The 18,407-nt window shown below is 43.6% G+C and overlaps 1 protein-coding gene across 4 annotated transcripts in view; it reads left to right on the plus strand.

Moving 5' to 3' along the window:
• Positions 1-18,407, plus strand: part of Magi3 (membrane associated guanylate kinase, WW and PDZ domain containing 3) — a 259,223-nt gene that overhangs the window by 233,722 nt on the left and 7,094 nt on the right. For all 4 annotated transcript variants that reach the window (XM_004853757.4, XM_013075458.3, XM_087212703.1 and 1 more), the window contains 4 exons: positions 5,156-5,341; positions 15,011-15,113; positions 15,734-15,860; positions 16,393-16,536. In XM_004853757.4, the coding sequence (XP_004853814.2) occupies positions 5,156-5,341; positions 15,011-15,113; positions 15,734-15,860; positions 16,393-16,536 (560 nt within the window). The remainder of the gene's footprint in view (positions 1-5,155; positions 5,342-15,010; positions 15,114-15,733; positions 15,861-16,392; positions 16,537-18,407) is intronic.

The following is an 18,407-nucleotide window of genomic DNA, read 5'->3' on the forward strand; positions in this document are numbered from 1 at the left end:
GTATAGCATAGTGTCATTAAGGTAGGCACGGTGGTGTACATCTGTAATCTCAGCACTCTGAGAGGCTGAGACAGGAGGATTGCAAGTTCTAACACAGCCTGGGCAACTTTGTGACTTAGTGAGACTCCAGGCAGGTAGGTAAGGAGATGGGTGGGTGGATGGATGGATGGGGCTGGGGATGTAGCTCAATGAAAAGGCCTTGGGTTCAATTTTCAGTTATCACGCACACACAAAATGATCATGTCACTAAGTATTGGGTTTTATAATCACACAAACTTGGAGTCAAGCTCTTTGTGCGTCTTTGGATGGCAATCTGGCCTTGGACAAGCTGCTTACACTGCAAGAGTACAGTGTCTGCTGTACAGTGTGGAGGGTGATAATGCTTCTGTGCTAGTGCAATGCCAGGTTGGGCATGCAAACCCTGATAGAGAAATGAAGACGCGAGAGTCAAAGAATATCTTTGTTGGGGGCCAGGGGACTTCGCTGGGGTGGAGTGAAGCCCCAAACTGACTCAGACCCCCTGAATTATTGAGGAACAACAAAAGCATAATGTTCTGCTGAGCACAGATGTTTGTTTTAGGTAGCAAGGCAGGCAAGCAGTGCATGGTGACAGTTTGGCTGAATTATTAACCTTTATCTGATTGTCCCCCGGGCCCCCCCCCAAAGGCCCATCTCTGTCCAAGCTGGCAAAACATCCTGTCTTCAAGGTTTTGGCTCCTCAGAGTCAGCAGTCTTCCACCTTCTGGGTCAACCGGAGTAGACACTGACCCATTGGGTGTCTCAGGGAACTCTACAGTGGAATGTGAGGATTACAGGAGATAATCATGTGAAGCCTGTGGACAGACCTTCAATATGTTAGCTGCTGCTATTGTTATTATCATCTTTATTTTAAAATGATTCCTAGCTCTTGACCTGTGTTTGTGTTTTGTTTTGTGATGACATCTCCTTCAAACTGGAGGCTGACCTCATGTCTGTGGGCTTATGTGATCCTCCTGCCTCAGCCTCTCAAAGAGCTGGGAATACAGGCACACCAGTATGCCTGCCAACCTTCTTTTTAGAAGAAACTTTAGTTTATTAATATTGATAATGGGTTGGGAAAGAAAGCCCAATTAAAATGTAAAATTGAAACAGCATCTAAAGTGTGGCAGAAAAACGAGTGTTTGCAGCTCATTAATTATCATCCTGAATGGTAAATTAGGCTCAGCTTGTTGATAAATTTTATGTGAAGTACTTGAGATTTTCTATCATGGTGCAAAAGAAGAACTGGCAATTTTGTTGAACTGCTATTTAATAATCTCACAAAACGCTGAGTCCTCAAGCATTCTTAGTCCTGCAGTAAGGGAAAGGAAGAGCTTCTGCTCCCAGAGCTGAGTGAGTGCTGCTGTCTGTGTGAACAGAGTGCATCTTGGAAGGGCACTCGAACAGGAGAGGCAGGAGGCCTGGCACAATAAATCCCTCCTTCTGGGCCTTGTCACAGAACTCCGCATAAAGTAGATTACATTTTTCTTCTGAGGAAGAGTTCCTAGTGTCTCTGGTGCCAGTCCTGAAATCCTGAGATTCTCCACCGGGACGGCCATCTAGGTCAGCTTCCTCACCATGGGCCTAGGCCGCACAAGCACAGTGCTTAAAAGGCCTCTCCAGAGGTGAAAAGGATGTGGCTCGTTTTCGCTTTGCCAGTGCCTCTGAGCTTTTAGTGTTACTCTTATTATATGGTTTTCAGTTCTGGTTGCAGAGATTTCTTTGAGAAGGGAATATTTCCAGTTACTGTCCTTTCATTTCATGAAAAGAAATATTTAAGAGCATTAAGGTGATCTCAGCAGCGGAACAAGCCTGGCTGTGGCCATTTGAGGCCAGAGATGAAAGAAACGGAGAAGATGGCTTTATGGCGAGTGACCCTGGATTGTGTGTACAACAAAAACAAGGCTTCTCCGTAGCTATGTGTACTCGGAGTGAATACCTTCAAAACCTCCGGGTGCACTGGGGCAGTGTTTAGAAGGTAGTTACCTCCCGGCTGGTCTGTGGTGAGTGTGAGCTGCTGGGTGGTACTGCTGTACGTAAGGACGAGAGAGTAGAGTGTGGCCGCTTTCACCCAGCTAGCTAACCCTCTAGGAAGCTGTGCGCACTACTTTCCAAGGGGAGAAAGGGGCAGCAGAGACTTCAGGTATTAATTCTGCTCGATGCTTTCCCACGTCTGAACGGACCCTTTTCAGTGTGCCAGGTTGCTGCTCAGGGGATCTGTGTATGTGTAAATCTTTTCTAAGACAGAGAGTAACTACAGGAATGATTTAGAAAGAATGGATAAAGAAAGTGTGGTATTCCTATACAATGGTGAGTACTACTTTGCCATAAAAAGGATAAATGAGTTATTTGTGGAAAAATGGATGCACCTTGAGACCATAATGTTACGTGAAATAAAACAGACAGAAACTTAAAAATCACATGATCTCTCTTATATGAGAAACCGAAGGTATAAAAAAGGACAAAATAAGAGAGATAGATATTAGGAGATAGGGAGATAGATCTTTTGCAAAAGGAAAGGGGGCCAACAGATGGGGGAAGAGAAAGGAAAAGGGATTATGATGTGTTACGTACATACTAATAAAAAATAAAAATTGAGAAATAGGGGCCAGGGATTTAGCTCAGCAGCACTGTGCCTGCCTCGAAAGCACAAGGTCCCAAGTTTGATCCCCGGTACCAGAAAAAAAATAAAAGAAAAAAAGATCACCACAGGGCCACTATATGATCCACCCCATGTTTCTGATGCGCCACCTGCTGGGCAGTTAGGGAGTCAGCTCACAGTGCCTGGCACAGGACACGCCCCAGGTTGCCTTGGCGTTTTTCTGTTTAAGTATTTGATATAATTCGGAGCTAGAAGGTACTTGCTTCCAAAATTAACTTTCTACATTTTAAGATGAAATCTCCACTGTATAATCCGAGAGGAGCCAAGGTCCTGTCTGTAGGGACGTAAATCATGACCAGTAATAACTTTGCCAGCCTGTTAAATGAAGATCTATTAAAATGTGCCTAATATAATCCTAGGTCTGATTCAGATACTAGTAAGGAGTGTTTTACTAAGGAAATGAACACAATTCATAGTGCTATCTAAAAATATTAATTACCCTTATTCATATCAGTCAGTAGTCAGCAAGAGCCCAAGTGCCTGGTAAGTTTGCTGATCTCGGCTAGGAAATATAGAAGGAACTTTTGTTTCCTGAAACACACGGTGCAAGGTATTTTGTTTGACAGAATTTCCCAAGTGCGTTTTCAGCTTGGTAACAGCACAGTGTCCTACCGATTAGTAGAGGAAAAGCCCTCTGCAGTGAGAGCTGTGGTCTGGAGAGCTATGCAGAGTCCGCGTGTGTGAGACGCAGCTGTGTGCGTTCAGGGGCGAATTTTATCCGTGAGTCAGAAAGTCTTAACATTAAGTACTTAATGTTCTGGTCCTACTCAGCTTTTGAATTTTGAAAAGATCTAAAGACATAAATAAAAGGAATTAATATCTGTGTAGAACTAAACAGGATTCATTTTAATGGTCATTTATTTCACTGTATCTGGATTTCTGACCAGTAATCATTGAGTCCTAAACTCAAGTTTGGCCTATATGCATTTGAAAGGCTCTTTTGGGAGCAAGTGCCCTCCCTGGGGCTTAAACCCAGGCCCTCACATAAGCTAGGTGAGTGCTATGCCACTGAGCTACACCTCCAGCTGCTCTTTTATTTTTTGAGACAAGACTGGTGTCAGGGGCCAGGGATTTAGCTCAGTGGTTCCGGCGCCTGCCTCGCAAGCCCAAGGTCCCGAGTTTGATCCCCAGTACCAAAAAAAAAAAAAAGATTGGTGTCAAACTTGTGATCCTCCTGCCTCTGCCTCATCCTCCCAAGTAGCTGCGATTACAGGTGTGTGCCACCACTCTCAGAACTAAGGGCCTTTTCACCAGAGCCAGAGAGGGTCTCGTAACAGTTTCTAAAATAACTAAAAACTTGATAAACCCTGGTGGCTAACAATAAACAATGAAGTGCCAGATCTGTGAGACATCATCAGTATCCTTGAGACCAGTAGCCCTTACCCAGGAAAGTTTAGGCTGATGCCATAGCAGTTGGAACAGGGCAGTGCACGGAGGTCTTGGTGGGGGTGGCCACAGGACAGAGGAGGCAGGACTGCAGCGGAGCCCATGGGGAAAGCCAGGGTCGCCCAGCCAGCATCTGGAAGGCCCAGGAGGAGGTGGAGGGAGAGGCCTGACGGGCCTGTGTGGGCCTTGGTGGGTTTCTGGGCCTGAGCAAGGATAAGGAGCTTTTCCAGGACAGTGGTTCTGGTCCCAGCAGTCCTTGGATAGTGTGCCACTGCCGCTGCCTGTGGTGATCTGCGGGCCTCCTCATCTGCGGCTGTGTGGAGTCCCCAGGGCCCACAGCTGAGGAGGGCTGTGCTGTCGCACTCCCGGGCCTGGGAAGTTCTGTTCTCTCCCTGTGTCCGCCTTCCTGGAATTCTCTTGTGCACATCTACCCTCTTCCATCGCCACTTCCGTGCACGCATGACCAGCTTTCCTGAGTGGGCTCCCGGCCCCTTTCCACACCTCCACCTTCACCTCCACTTAGTTTGATGCTCTTTGGTTCTTTTTTTTCCTGACAGAATAGTCACTGTCCTTATAAAGTTTCTAAAATATAGTCTGACCTTCAGGAATAAAAAAAACTGGAACCAGGTTTCTGGTGAATAGAAAACAACAAAGAGGTTTATATTTGTGGCCACAGCTGTGTAAAGAGAACCTGCACAAGCTGGGCATGGTGGCACATGCCTGCAGTCTCAGGTGCTGTGGAGGCCGAGGCGGAGGGTTGCAGGTTCAAGGCCAGTGTTGGCAACTTAGTGAGACTTTGTCTCTAAATAAAAAGAGCTAGGGTTATGGCAGAGCATTTGACTGGCATGTGCTAGGTTCTGGGTTCAATCCCCAGGACACCCCCCACACCCAAGCATCTATGCGTGTTGTCATAGTTGGAGGTGATTTGAAAGTAGTTGCCTTTGGATAGAATGATGATGTGTGGTGCTTTTTTGCTATGTTTGTAAAGATGTTTCTTTGATGTTATATTGAACTTTTAAATGATGATGATAAATCCAACACTAGCAGATATATTGAATAACTGAAAAACCTGGGGGTTCTTTCCCACAGTTATTCCTCATAAAATTGGCCGAGTTATAGAAGGAAGTCCGGCTGATCGATGTGGAAAACTGAAAGTTGGAGATCATATCTCGGCGGTGAATGGACAGTCCATTATTGAACTGTCCCACGACAGCATTGTTCAGCTGATCAAAGATGCTGGCATCACTGTCACACTGACAGTCGTTGCTGAAGAAGGTAAGGAAGTGGTAGGTTTGTCTTCCCGGTGCTGAGCTGAGAGGCACAGAACTACAGTGATAGAACCATTTATATGCTGCGGAGTCTCATTCTTTCCCTTTTCCACTTAATGAACTGAAAAGACAGTTTATTGTAAAGTTGTCTGAAGCTCAAGACAAATAATCCAGCTATTGAGTGGTGGACATTTATTTATGTGCCAGCAAAGCAAGCACCCAGGAGTGAAAGATTGGTAACACTTTTCAGATCTTATTTTCTTAAAATAATGTCTTAAGTCTCTGCTTGAGTTAAAAGCCTTTAAGCAGTACAAAGGATATCACTGTTGCTACCCAGCCTTTTATGATGGGCCAGGCCGTGAAGTACCTTTTCTTGGGGCAGGGCTTTGTTCCAGGGAGCTGCTTTATAAAAGAGAATTGGGAGGAGAGTGCAGGAAGGCCTAAAACACTGTCAGCTCTGGAATAGTGTCTTGCCTTGCTTTACCACTGCCTTTTTAATCATTAAAAATTTCTAATTAGGAACCATTTTGAATCAGTCCATGTTCTTTGTTGAGTTCCTAAGTAACCATTGTGCAATGCTCATCTCATTTCCCCTCATTTTGCAAAACTAATGAGAAGGCAAGACAGAATTTATGAAGAGCCCATCTTTAATGTTAAAGCTCTTCATTCTATGTTTATTCGTGTTCCATTTTCCCCCGTGGCCCTCTAATGTAATCAGTTTCTAGGTCTTTTATACTTCCCAAGTGCGCCTCTTTTTCTGTTCCCTTTACCCCACTGTCATGTTTTATCCCTGACATACGATATAAATCACTCTGTGTTGGGTATTCCTGTGTAGCATGAGTCCTGTGGCCTGTCCAGGGCTAGGGACATCCCTGCTCCTCTTCCCCTTCTCTGTTCTGCCCCACACTCTGCCTAGACTCGGCTGTTCTTTTCTCACATCTTCCTCCACAGAAACTCCAGCGCTCCCCCTGCTCTCTGCATGGGACGTGCTTTGTGATTTTGCTCCCACTCTGCATTTGAAATTTACCTCCCCAAGTTCTCTTGGCTCTGTCTCATGGGCCTCCAAGCGCTCCGACACACCCTTCTGGAAGGTGACTCTCCCTATTTAAGCAGTCTGCTTTTGCAGACAAAGGAATTGCTAGTGGTTGGCTCTTATACTTAGTAGGAGCTCAGTAAATATTTTTGAATGAAGGAATTTGAATTCTACTAAATAAATGAACAAAGTAAAAGTCCGGAGGTTTTAGTTCTGAGCCCTCTGTGTTGTCACCTAAACAGAGACAGCAGGAACTCAATAGAATATAGACAGAATTCACTGACACCTATGCATAGCTAGCTGAATGACCTTAAGCCACTTAACCTTTCTAATCTTTAATTTTTGATCTGTAGAGTGTAGCTAGTAGTACCTATTTGAGGGTTATTGCAGAGTTCAAAAGTGAAAATGTATATAAGCCACAAAAATACCGTAAGGTGTTCATCTAATGATAGCTGCCATTGTTTTACCTGCATGCCTGCCTCATTCAGGTCTCTGCTTAAATCTCACCACATAAATAATTGTGTGTTATTTTTCTCTTGTTGCTGAGACAAAATACCCAAAGTTAAAGGGGAAAGGGTTTATTTAGTTCACAGTTCGTAGAGGTTTCAGTCCGTAATCAACAGTTCGTGGCAGAAGAAGGCCGCAAAAGCAACAAGGGACCTCAACAGCATCTTTCTGCCCCTTTTCTCCCATCCAGCCTATGGGATCAGGGCGGTACCAAACCAGTCACTCATGGGGTTTAGTAATCACAGCCCTTAATCCCAGCTCACACACTCCAGATTCAGCCCCACCTTACATCTGCATGAGGCTTTGGGGGGATGTCTAGACACAGGCCATAACAGTAACATTTAGCATGCACTTTCTATGTGAGAAGCGCTGTTCTCACTCTTTAAGTACTTCACACATACTAACTCATTTACAACAATGACGCTAGGTAGGCAGCACCATTTCTTACGTGGCAGATGAAGAAACTGTTGCAGAACAGTTAGATAGTTTGCCTGGGGTCATAAAACTCCTAAGTAACAGAGGCAGTGTTTGGATCAGGCAGTCTGACTCCATACTTTTCCCTGGCTCTGGGGATGCTCATGCGAGGCAAGCACTCCAGCTCTGAGCTACAACCCCAGCCCAGAACCTGCACTTCTGACTGCTGAGCCTCCTCCACAGTAGTGTCTCAGACACTCATCCCCTGCCTTCTCCATACTCCGCTTCCCCTCACCCCACTTTACTTTTCTTCATTGTGCTTGGCTCTGAGATTGTTTTTATCGTCTATGTCTTCCACTAAAATGTAAAGTCATATGATTCATAAAGTTAGAATTTTCATGTCCACTGCTAAACCTCAAGGGTCTAAAATGTTAGGCACATAGTAAGTGCTCAGTAAAATGTTTTTGAATAAAAAATTCTTTAAATATTATTTAAATGTGAACCTAGTCAAATTTCTTTATCTCAGTGACTTTATCATGGTCTGTGTAACCTGTATTTTAGCCTTAACGTTTGTTCTGTGGCTTATAGGATAAAGCAAGCCCCTGTGAAAGCAAGCCCCTGTGCCATAAAAAATAACACTTCAAGGTCGTTGTAGAAATGATGTTCATAGTACACTAACATCCTCACGCCTGGCTTGCAGTACACACTGATCGAAGGGACTCGAAATGGGAGGCCTAGCCCCCCTCTAGCAGTAGTGTAGATCAGTCAGACCATCTACGGAAAAGGACCAGAGGGTTTTTATCCCCAATCCATCTCAGACAAGTATTTTTAAAATACAATAAAAATTAAAAATTAAAACAAAGACCTAAAATTATTCTGTCCAATTGTTCTAAGATCTTCTAAATTCTTACTTCCAGCATCCTTACTTTCTGCTGACTAACCCCTAAGCCACACTTTGAGTAATCCTGGAATAGACAGTTCAGTAGAAAAATCACCATGTCTTTCTCTTAGTGTACTTTTGTTTTTCAAAAACTTACCACTAATTGTTGATGGTGCTCATTCTTTTTTTTCATTCATCTTAAATTAAGTAAAAGCTGCCTGTGACATTCTGGTCCAGATACTTCTGCACAGGCACTTGAGGTTTCCTGTGTGATGTTAGTCACGGTTCAGGAGAAATAGAAGGGTGGGCAGAACCTCTTCAGAGACATGTACTGAGAATGTGTTTCGTATGTCAGCACCGCTTCTCTATACACAGTCACATTATTTTATTATACTCTAGGTTTTTATTACACTATGAAAACATTCAGAATCCCTCATTTTTCTCAGGGAAAAATAGAAAGCCTCCTTTGTGTCCGTAACAGTCTCATTCATGGAGTTTGTAAGTCTTCCAAGTTCCACACTGAATTCAGCATAAACTTTACCTGTACTACGTCAGGTGAAATTTGTGTATCAAAAGCTGTCTTCAGAAAGCACAGGTTCCGATCACCTCTTCCCGCCCCTCCGGCCCCTCTGCACCCCCATTCCTGTTATGGTGGTGAAGGGCGTCGACATGGATAAAGAGTTGTGTTGTTCGCTCTGTCCTTCCCTTCCTAGTGTCCTGCCCTGTCTGAAACTCTCAAACCGCAGCCTGACTTGGGGCCAGCCCCACTCCATGGCCTTCCCTCCCTCGCCTGCGAGGTTTTGTTCTCAAGTGCGCATAGAAATCAACTAGGTCTGTAGTGTCTGCTAACCAGGAAGAAACTTTTATTCTATATTATGTTCTCAAATTGATTTCTTCTTTTTTTAGGGGCGGGTCAGGCCTTGTTTGATTTATTTTTGAGAGTGAATATAAGTTACCAAAGACTTAATTGGGATGATTCTGGCAGTATTGGCATAGTTTTATTTGCTTTCCATTTATTTATCTGCTTATTCCCATTTGTCTCCATATTCCACTCTCATTTCTCTCACTGCTCCCAGTGGCAACCATTCTAGTATGTTTTTTTTTTTTTTGGTACTGGGGATTGAACTCAGGTCCTTGTGCTTGCGCAGCAGGCGGCGAAACTACTGAGCTAAATCCCCAGCCCACCATTCTAGTATGTTTTATGTGCATTTTGGTATGCCTTTTACAATCTACTTTTCGTTGTGTTAGCGTTTATGAGTTATATAAGTGGTCTTGGGTCATAGATTTGTATGCTGGGTTCCTCCTCAGAGACGTGGCTTTGTGTTTCTGTTGCTGTTTGCAGTGCTGGGGGTCGAACCCAGGCCTTTGCTCACGCTGGGCAAGCAGTCTCCCTGAACTGTGCTCTCAGGCTTTTCCCCAAATTAGGATATAATCCTCACATACGATAAAATTTGTTACTCTAATGTGTTCAATTCACTGTTTTTTGTGTATTTACAGGGTTGTGCAGCCATCGCCAGTAATTTCACATTTTAGCACCCCAGAAAGACTCCCATGCCTATTAGCCATCACTTCCCGTTCTGCAGCCCCTGTCCCTGGGCAGCCTTCGGTCTTTTTGTCTCTGTGGATGTGCTGCGCATTTCATATAGAGTCATGTGGCCTTTTGTGTCTGGCTGTTTTCACTTGGCAAAGTGTTTTTCAGGTTCATCCTTGCTATAAATACTGTGTAGCATTTATAACATCATTCCTTTTCATCACTAATAATCTTCCTTTATGTATATGTACATTTTGCTTACATGTTAATCACTTGGTAGGCATTTGGGTTTTCTGCCTTTTCACTCTTGTGAATGATGCTGTTGTGAATATCAGTGTGCACAGTGTTGTGCTGTGTGTGTTTTCATTTTTGTTGTGTGTACCTAGGAGTATAATTGTTCGGTCATATGGTAATTTTTGGAAGAACTGCCAAGCTGTTTTCCCCAGCAACAGCATTTTGTATTCTCACCAGTAATACAGGAGGCTTCCAGTTTCTCCTCGCCTCTCCAACACTTATGGTTTTGGGGGTTCGGTTTTCATTCTAGAAGGTGTGAAGTGGTCTGTGTCTTTGATTTGTATTTCTGCGGTGCATGTGCTTGTGGGCCATTTGTGTATCTTCTGCAGAGAAATGTCTACTTAAATCTTTCACCCATTTATAACTCAGTTTTTGTCATTTTTATTGTTGGATTGTAGGATTTCTTTATATATTCTGAATACTAGATCTTTATCAAATAAATGGTTTGCAAGTATTTCCCCCCCACCCCCCACCCCCCACTTTTCAGATGTCTTTTTACTTTCTTGTTACTGACCTTTAATGTACAAAGTTTTTTGAGTTTGGTTTTTTTTTTTTTTTTGAGAGGGGAGGGGTTTGGTACCAGGGATCGAACCTGGGTCCTTGCGCTTGCGCAGCAGGCGGCAAAACCACTGAGTTAAATTCCTGGCCCTATACAAAGTTTTAATGGGATGAAATCCAGTTCATTTATTTTTTTTCTTTGGCTGCCATGCTTTGCTGCCGTAGGATCATGTGGTTTTAAGATTTATCCACATGGCTGGGTGAACATAGATGATCACTTCGAGCTGCTTGACGGTTTCCAAAATGTTTATTCACCACATGCCACCTGTCCACTTCCCCGTGGACAGCCACACTGGCTCCATCTGCAGAGTATCACACAGTCTGCATTTGTGTTCCTTATAAAACAGGGTGAGGACTTCTGGGGGTACACCTGCTAGATCAAAGCACGCTTATATGATTAGTTCAACTCAACACTGTCAGATTGCTCTCCGTAACTGCTGCATCCATCCGTACTTCCCCCAGTAAAACACTGGGGATTTCTTCCCTACCTTTATATCCCAGCCAGTACTTGACATTACCAGCTTTTGAGTTTGGTAAAGCATGGGAAGTATTATCTCACTGTCATTTAATTTTCATTTCTCAAACTATCCATGAAGTTGAATATCTCTTCTTATGCTTGGGGTTTTTCTCTTATGAATTGCCTGCCTGTTCATACTTTTCATTTATTTTTCTTTTGGGATTTCTATTGTTTTCTTGTTGGTATTATGGTTTTTTTGTGAATTATACAGGCATTTGTTCAATTTTATTTTAAAAAGTACAAATATCTTTTCCTTGTGTCATGCTAACTTTGACCCATGGTACCCATGTTATACTGAATCTTTTAGTTTAGATGTTGTCAAATGTTTTACCTTATGGCTTGAGCTTTTGAGGTTTTGAAGTAAGTCATCCTTTTACTCTACATCACACATTCCCCTTATATTGTCTTCTGTTACATTTATTCTGTTGCATTTAGATCTTTAATTAATTAATTAATTTATTTATTTATTGGTACTGGAGATCAAACTTGGGCCCTTGCGCTTGCAAGGCAGGCGGCACAACCACTGAGCTAAATCCCCAGCCCTAGATCTTTAATTTATTTGGAGCCTACCTCTGTATATGGTTTTGGAAAGAATTCAGTTTTTCTTTCATTCCTATCATGAGCCACTTTCCCCACATCAACCACTGTACCTCCTCCCCCCATTGACTTGTGCATCTCTCCTATACATTAACTTACCCTATAAATGTTTAAGATGGATAGATTATTAGACATAGAGATATATACACAGATATCACATATACTCAGAATTGTTTGTCTGTAAATTTGCATTTATCATTATTCCATGTGAAATTTTAGAGCAAATTATTAAGCTCCTCCAAAAAATCTAATTTTATTGGGATATATTGAAATATATATATATATGTATACACATACATACATATATATACTCTAAGATTACTTATATTTTAAAACATCCAAGTCATCTCACCTAACAGAATGGGATATCTCTCTAGTTTTTCAGATCATCTTTTATGCCCTTCAATAGAGTCTTAGTTTTAGAAAGTTCTCTCATGGGGTCCTTATTTACTCTGGATAAAACAAATCTTAACCCATTAATGGTTGTTACTATAGTTTACTGTGGATTTTGTATGTATCTTCTGATAATATACTTAGGTATTTATGCACAATAGTGGAGCAAAGACTGTCATGCTTGTTGAGAGAGGGAGAGATATACTTAACCCACTTGTTTACTATTTGGAAACTTTGGATAAAATACAAAGAGAACAGGCCAGATTGACATCATGGAATAAATAAATTTAAGAAGTAGATTAGCTTCTAACACAGAAATAAATTGGAGGAGGTCCATAGCATGGGCTGAGGACCAAAAATGAAAAGAATGCCAATAAGTTTTTAACCATGATGAAGACATGAAACATGGAACTTAAAAAGTAAGCATCAGCTTGTACCTTTTGCCTAGAGGTGGTGTCTCTCCTCCTTACCGGAAGGTGGAGCAAAACTTGAAAGTGGTCAGCTTATTTATGCTGTCCTCTGATATCAATTAGGCTAGCCAAACTCATAAAGCCAAATAGGTATTTATGTTGGACTTATATGGAGGTACAAGTATTTCTCCCAGTCATCTTGTTGGTAGATACAATTTTCCCATCAGTTTCCATCCCCTGCGTAGTAACCATGAATTTACAGTGACAGGAAGAGGTTTCAAGTCTATAATGAGCTCTCGAGCATAGAGCTGGATCACTTGAAACTGACACAGCCAGTCAGCAAAGGTGGTGGATACAGGGTGATAAAGATGGGGAGAGGCCACAGTCCAGCAGAAGAAGGGGCTGCTGAGCCAGCTCACAGTGTGGTCAGATGCTGGTGGGACACTGACCACCGTGTGCTTAGGAGCCATAAAGGAGGTGACATTTTGAACAGCAGGTGATGTGGGAAGGCAGGAGTGACAAGCTGAGACAGTGTCTTAACATGCAGCATAAAGCCACTGTAGCTGCTTAAGCGTGTTTCAGTCTGCGTGTTAGAACTGCAATCCTGGAAGCAGAATGAAAGCCAGATTGGTGGCAAGGAGACCAATTAGAAGGCCAACTGGTAGCTCCTGAAACTAATTAGGAAAATAAAATTCATGATAGCTCTACTATAAAAGAGCAACAGATTTGTTCCCTACCACTCCCAAGAAAAAAAAGTTTAGCAGCCTGTTCCACTCCCATCCCACCCTGCCTTCCTGGACACCAGGCATCGAAGCAGAATCACCTCTGTGCAGGTGTGCAGAAGCTTCAGCTACACCCCCAGGTCTGCTGCTCCTTGCTGAAATCCATGTTGACATCCAAACCCAGCAGCCACAGAATGTTCAGAGTCCCCAGGGCCCGTGGCTGACCATATACTGTTTCTCTGTCCTACCATTTTTCACTCTGCCTATTTCGCTTCCAGTTCCAAGACACTGTTAAATAAGAACACATTGTGTTTTCAGTCCCAAGAACATTCAAGAGACACAATCCAAACCATAAAAGTGGTACATATAATAGAGCCTGAAGTTTCAGCTTCCTCAGTAGAAATTGCTTCCTGACACTCATATCTCTTATATTTAATGTCAGACTTTTTCCATTGCATTCCAAGATTCAGTTCATATATCTTTCCATGTGGCATCCTAACCTAAAATGCATTGAACATTTCTGCAAAGTAAGGGAAATATTTCAGACTGGATACTTTAAGAGAAATGTAACTTCAAATGAGACATATGATAATGATGACAGTTGTATACTTTTTTTTTTTTTTTTTTGGTTCCAGGGATCGAACTTGGGTCCTTGTGCTTGCGCAGCAGGCAGCGAAACCACTGAGCTAAATCCCCGGCCCCCGATGACAGTTGTAATAGAAACCTTTTATAGTGAATATTGCCAAGCACTGCTTCTAAGAATGTACACTTACAAATTCATTTGCTACAATAACCCAATGAGATAACTATGATTCCATTACAGATATGATGATTAAAAGTACAGAAACTGTAAGTAGTTGCTCAAAACCATATAGCTAGTAAGTGATGGAGTCAGGCTTAGAATTTCCTATCTTGCTTCAGAGTTGGTGGTTGTAATCACTAAGCTGTCTGTCCTTTAAATATCCTGGGCTTTGATATTTGTACAAACTGAGATGTTCAAAAGCTTCAGCTTTCAGAAAGTGAGTCTAGCCAGGTGTGGCAGTGCACACCTATGATCCCAGCATGCCCAGCGCTCAGGAGGCTGAAGCAGGAGGATCACGAGTTTGAGGCCAGCCCTGCAACTTAGTCTCAAAAAAAAAAAAAAAAAGTCTGCCAACCTTAAGAATCTCTTCTAACTGGCATCCCCTTTGACTCCCATCTAGCTCTAATGCAGGCAGTTACTGTGCTTGGCTATGAGATTTGCCTTCAAGGAACAGCAGAGGATTCAGCGCTGTTTGGAATGATATGTAAACATGTTGCTCTTTCACCTGTATTGTGTTCTTAGGAAACAGAAGCAGCTGAAGCTCTCTAAACATTTGCCAACACTCAGGATGATTTCATAATCTTTGGTGCTAGTGTCAGGCAGAATAGTAGCTCCTTTATTAAAACGTGGGTTCAAAGATGTGTGAGTAGTTTGCAAACTGGCCTCTGTGTTCCAGATTCCCGAGGCCTGTCACTGTCACCTAGAATGGCTTACCGATTAAGAAACAGGCATATGATCTGGAAACCAACAGATCGTGCCTGGAGCTCTGTCTTCTAGATAAATATGACTGCATTTCTGGCTCTCAGGTTGCACGAGTGACCAAAAGGAGGAGGACCATGGGAAGCAGGAGTATGCCTCCTGTTCTCTTGAAACATGAGCATCAGTCAAAGCCAAAATGGGAGAGATACTACTGTCCAGACATCTGGCCACAGTGTGCGCCATTGTTTCACTTTCCTAGATCCACTTGGCCTTCACATTTTCCTGTGCAAATCCTCATTCTGTTTTCTCATTTGAATAGAGCACCATGGTCCACCGTCTGGAACAAACTCCGCCAGGCAAAGCCCAGCACTGCAGCACAGACCCATGGGACAGGCACCAGCCAACCATGTACCTGGGGACAGGTGGGACTGTTCTCCTCAGCCTTGGGGTTTTTCTCTCCTCTCGACCCCTGACACCAGCTACGCAGAAGGCAGCTGCGGAGGTCAGGAGGAGAGCATGTGTGTGTCCTGCCCTCGGCTGCCTGCCCTGTGTCCAGCAGCGCCCGCCCCCGGGCACAGCATCACCATCCAGCCTGACAGGAGGGTTGGAAGGAAGCAGGGTAGCCCCAGACCTCAGAACCGTGTTTCTCTCCTTTTCTGCTGAAAATATTAGTATAAAACAAAAACTAGATTTCTAGAAATTCAGCATCTCCCGAGGCACCAGTGTTGCAGGAGAGTCGTTTCTCACTGTGACAAGGGTGCTTTACCTGCCCTCTGGCTCAGTTCTTTGAGTCCAGGTGTTCTGCATGGAAACTGCACCAAGACACTCTTTTAAAGAAATGGGGAGGTTGGGGACGGTAAGTTTTGCCCGAGTCAATGATCAGGGTCTCTCTAGCAGCTCTCGCTCTAGTAAGTCTGTCTTTCCAGCCCTTTGTCAGAGGGAGAATGGCAAGGATTCATTCTCCAAGAAATTAATGTGCTTTTCCTTTTCAGAAGCTTTTTATTTTCTCAGTTCAGAGAGTGACTTGACTGCTGTCTTACAGAATTGCCCTGGAAGGTGAGATGGGGAAGGACCCCTCCGGCTCTTACAGACACTCGTGGTCTGACCATAAGCCCCTCGCACAGCCTGACGCCGCTGTGATGTCAGTGGTCGGCAGCCGGCACAGTCAGGTAAACCAGCGCTCCGATAATGTGAGTTGCTCTGTCACTGACATTGCCGATTTTTACTGCACATGAGCTCAGGTAAATTTGTTTCCAAAATTAATCATTCTTGCGGGCCTGCTCTGTTTGATACTTGGTTAGCTTCCATGAGAGGATATAAAGAATGAAGGAAAAGTATACTTGGGAACAAAACTGACCCCTTGATCAGATACTTACAGGCACATAATGTTGTAGCTAATTAAAATAGGGGGCTTTTGTTTGTTCATTTTTCAGAAAAATTACTCAAATCTCCTTATTAAAGGAAGCATTTTCTAAAACTCTGTTGTCTTCCATTGTACATTAACCAACCAGGAGACATATAATCTTTAGGCTGTGTTAATAAAGATTAAGTAACCCTTCGACCCAAGCTTGCATCCTTTTGGTGCAGAAATGCACATGGAGTGCCCAGGATCCTTCCTGCCAGCCGTCAGGTAGTCAGTCGTTCCTCACAGGTACTGGAGCATCCCCTGCGAACTTGTTTCTCTCACTTCTCTCCCGGCAGAGCCTGGGCTGCTACCCTGTGGAGCTGGAGCGCGGCCCCCGGGGCTTCGGGTTCAGCCTGCGAGGCGGGAAGGAATACAACATGGGGCTGTTCATCCTCCGCCTTGCCGAGGACGGCCCTGCCATCAAAGACGGCAGGATTCACGTGAGTGGGCTCCTGTCTGCAGCCTCTGCTTCCGGCTCTAGGCCAGAAACGTCTAAAAATAATTGCTTCAGAGGGAACACAGAACCCTCCTAAATCTAAGAGGCAGAACTTTTCCGTGACAAAGACTAAAAGCCGGTGCTCCTCCTCCTTCTCGTGCTTTTAACCCCCGCTGGGTGCCCGGTTCCCTCCAGCGAGCTCGCCTGCCCTGCAGCTGTGCTGCTTTCTCATCTTGGTCAGTAAGCAGTCATTTCTCGTTACTTGTGTAGCGAACATCTGAGGGTAAATGGATTAATAAATAAAGTACTTTCATCTTATTAAGGCTTGAGAAAGCCAGGATAAAACAGAATCTTTAGTTTCTTCCAAGAAAAAAGCCGAGGGTTTTCTCCTCTTAGCCACCTGTAGTGGTAACCAGGGGTGAAGTTCTGGGTCTCCCAACCTTCATTACTATTTGAAGAACTAGATTCACATTAGTAATACTCTCCACTAGGTGTTCTGAGCTCTCGAGCACTTCAGCTTTGCACAACACAACTGCAGCACAAAACTGGTTATAGATCTGGTTTTCCCTTCATCTCTCTCTTTTTTTTTTTTTTTGGTACCAGGGATCGAACTCGGGTCCTTGGGCTCGCGCAGTAGGCGGCGAAGCCACTGAACTAAATCCCTGGCCTCTTTATTTATTATTTATTAATTTATTTTGTGGTACTGAGGACTGAACCCATGGCCTTTGCACTGAGCCACATCCCCAACCCTTTCTCCATTTTTTATTTTGAGTCAGGGTCTTGCTAAGTTACCCAGGATGTGCTAGGCTTGAACTCTGACATCCTCCTGGCTCAGCCTCCTAGAGATCTGAGATTTTAGGCACCACACCCAACACTGTCCTCAATTTTTAAAAAGTTAATTCACTGCTATTCAGTTAGGTACACAATAAAAATTTTAAGTTCTAGACAGTCTTCCCCTTACCACCCAACAGAACGTCAGATTTCTTCCCTCTAGCATCAAAAGGCATCAGCGAAAGAGAATCAAAGACACATGATCAAAGCCAGGCACAGTGTTAACACACATGCAATCCCAGAAACTCAGGAGGCTGGGGCAGGAAGATCACAAGTTCGAGCCCACCCTAGGCAACTTAGTGAAATTCTCTCTCAAAAAAGGCAGAGGACGTAGCTCAGCATATAGTACTTACCTAGCATGCACATATCTGATTCAACTCTAAGGACTACCAAAAAAGGGCAGGGGGATCTGATTAAGATTTAGGGAAGTGTTCAGGGTAAGGTGAGAAAGAGTTGAATAGAAAAGGTTTGTATTAGAGAATAGTGTCATACTTGAACCCAGGGCCTTTGCACTGAGCTACAGCCCCAGCCCTTTTTGTTGTTTGAGTCAGGGTCTCATTAAGTTGCTAAGTTGCCCCAGCTGGGCTCAAACTTGTGATCCTCCTGTCCCAGCCTCCCAGAGTTCTGGGATTACAGGTGTGTAACGCATCCAGGTGTGTCTGACATATATTTAACACAAAGCAGAATCAGGTCAGTTAGAAAATTGAAGAGCCTGTTATCTTCCAGGCAACGTGTGTTTTACCTCGTATTACTTTTAGTCTCTGTGAGGGAGGTGGCACTACCTCTATACAGATCTACAAGTGAGCTTGGGAGACTAAGTCACTTGCTGAGATGACTTGGCATGTCAGCCTGTGGCTTGGGTCCCTTTGGCTTCAATTTCATCAGGAGGCATAGAGTTCCTAACAGTTGTAAGATAATGCAAGCCATGTGTTGAAATGTTATTTTGTAAATGCATTGTATTTTTAGGGACTGTTTTTTAAACTACAAGATTGCTAAAAGGCAGTAGGCTGTGTGTGTAAACTGGGGATTGAACCCAGGGCTACA

The sequence above is a fragment of the Heterocephalus glaber genome, unplaced genomic scaffold (assembly GCF_053883595.1).
Source record: "Heterocephalus glaber isolate CG9 unplaced genomic scaffold, H.glaber_assembly_v1.0 deba00001442, whole genome shotgun sequence".
Taxonomy (NCBI): domain Eukaryota; kingdom Metazoa; phylum Chordata; class Mammalia; order Rodentia; family Bathyergidae; genus Heterocephalus; species Heterocephalus glaber.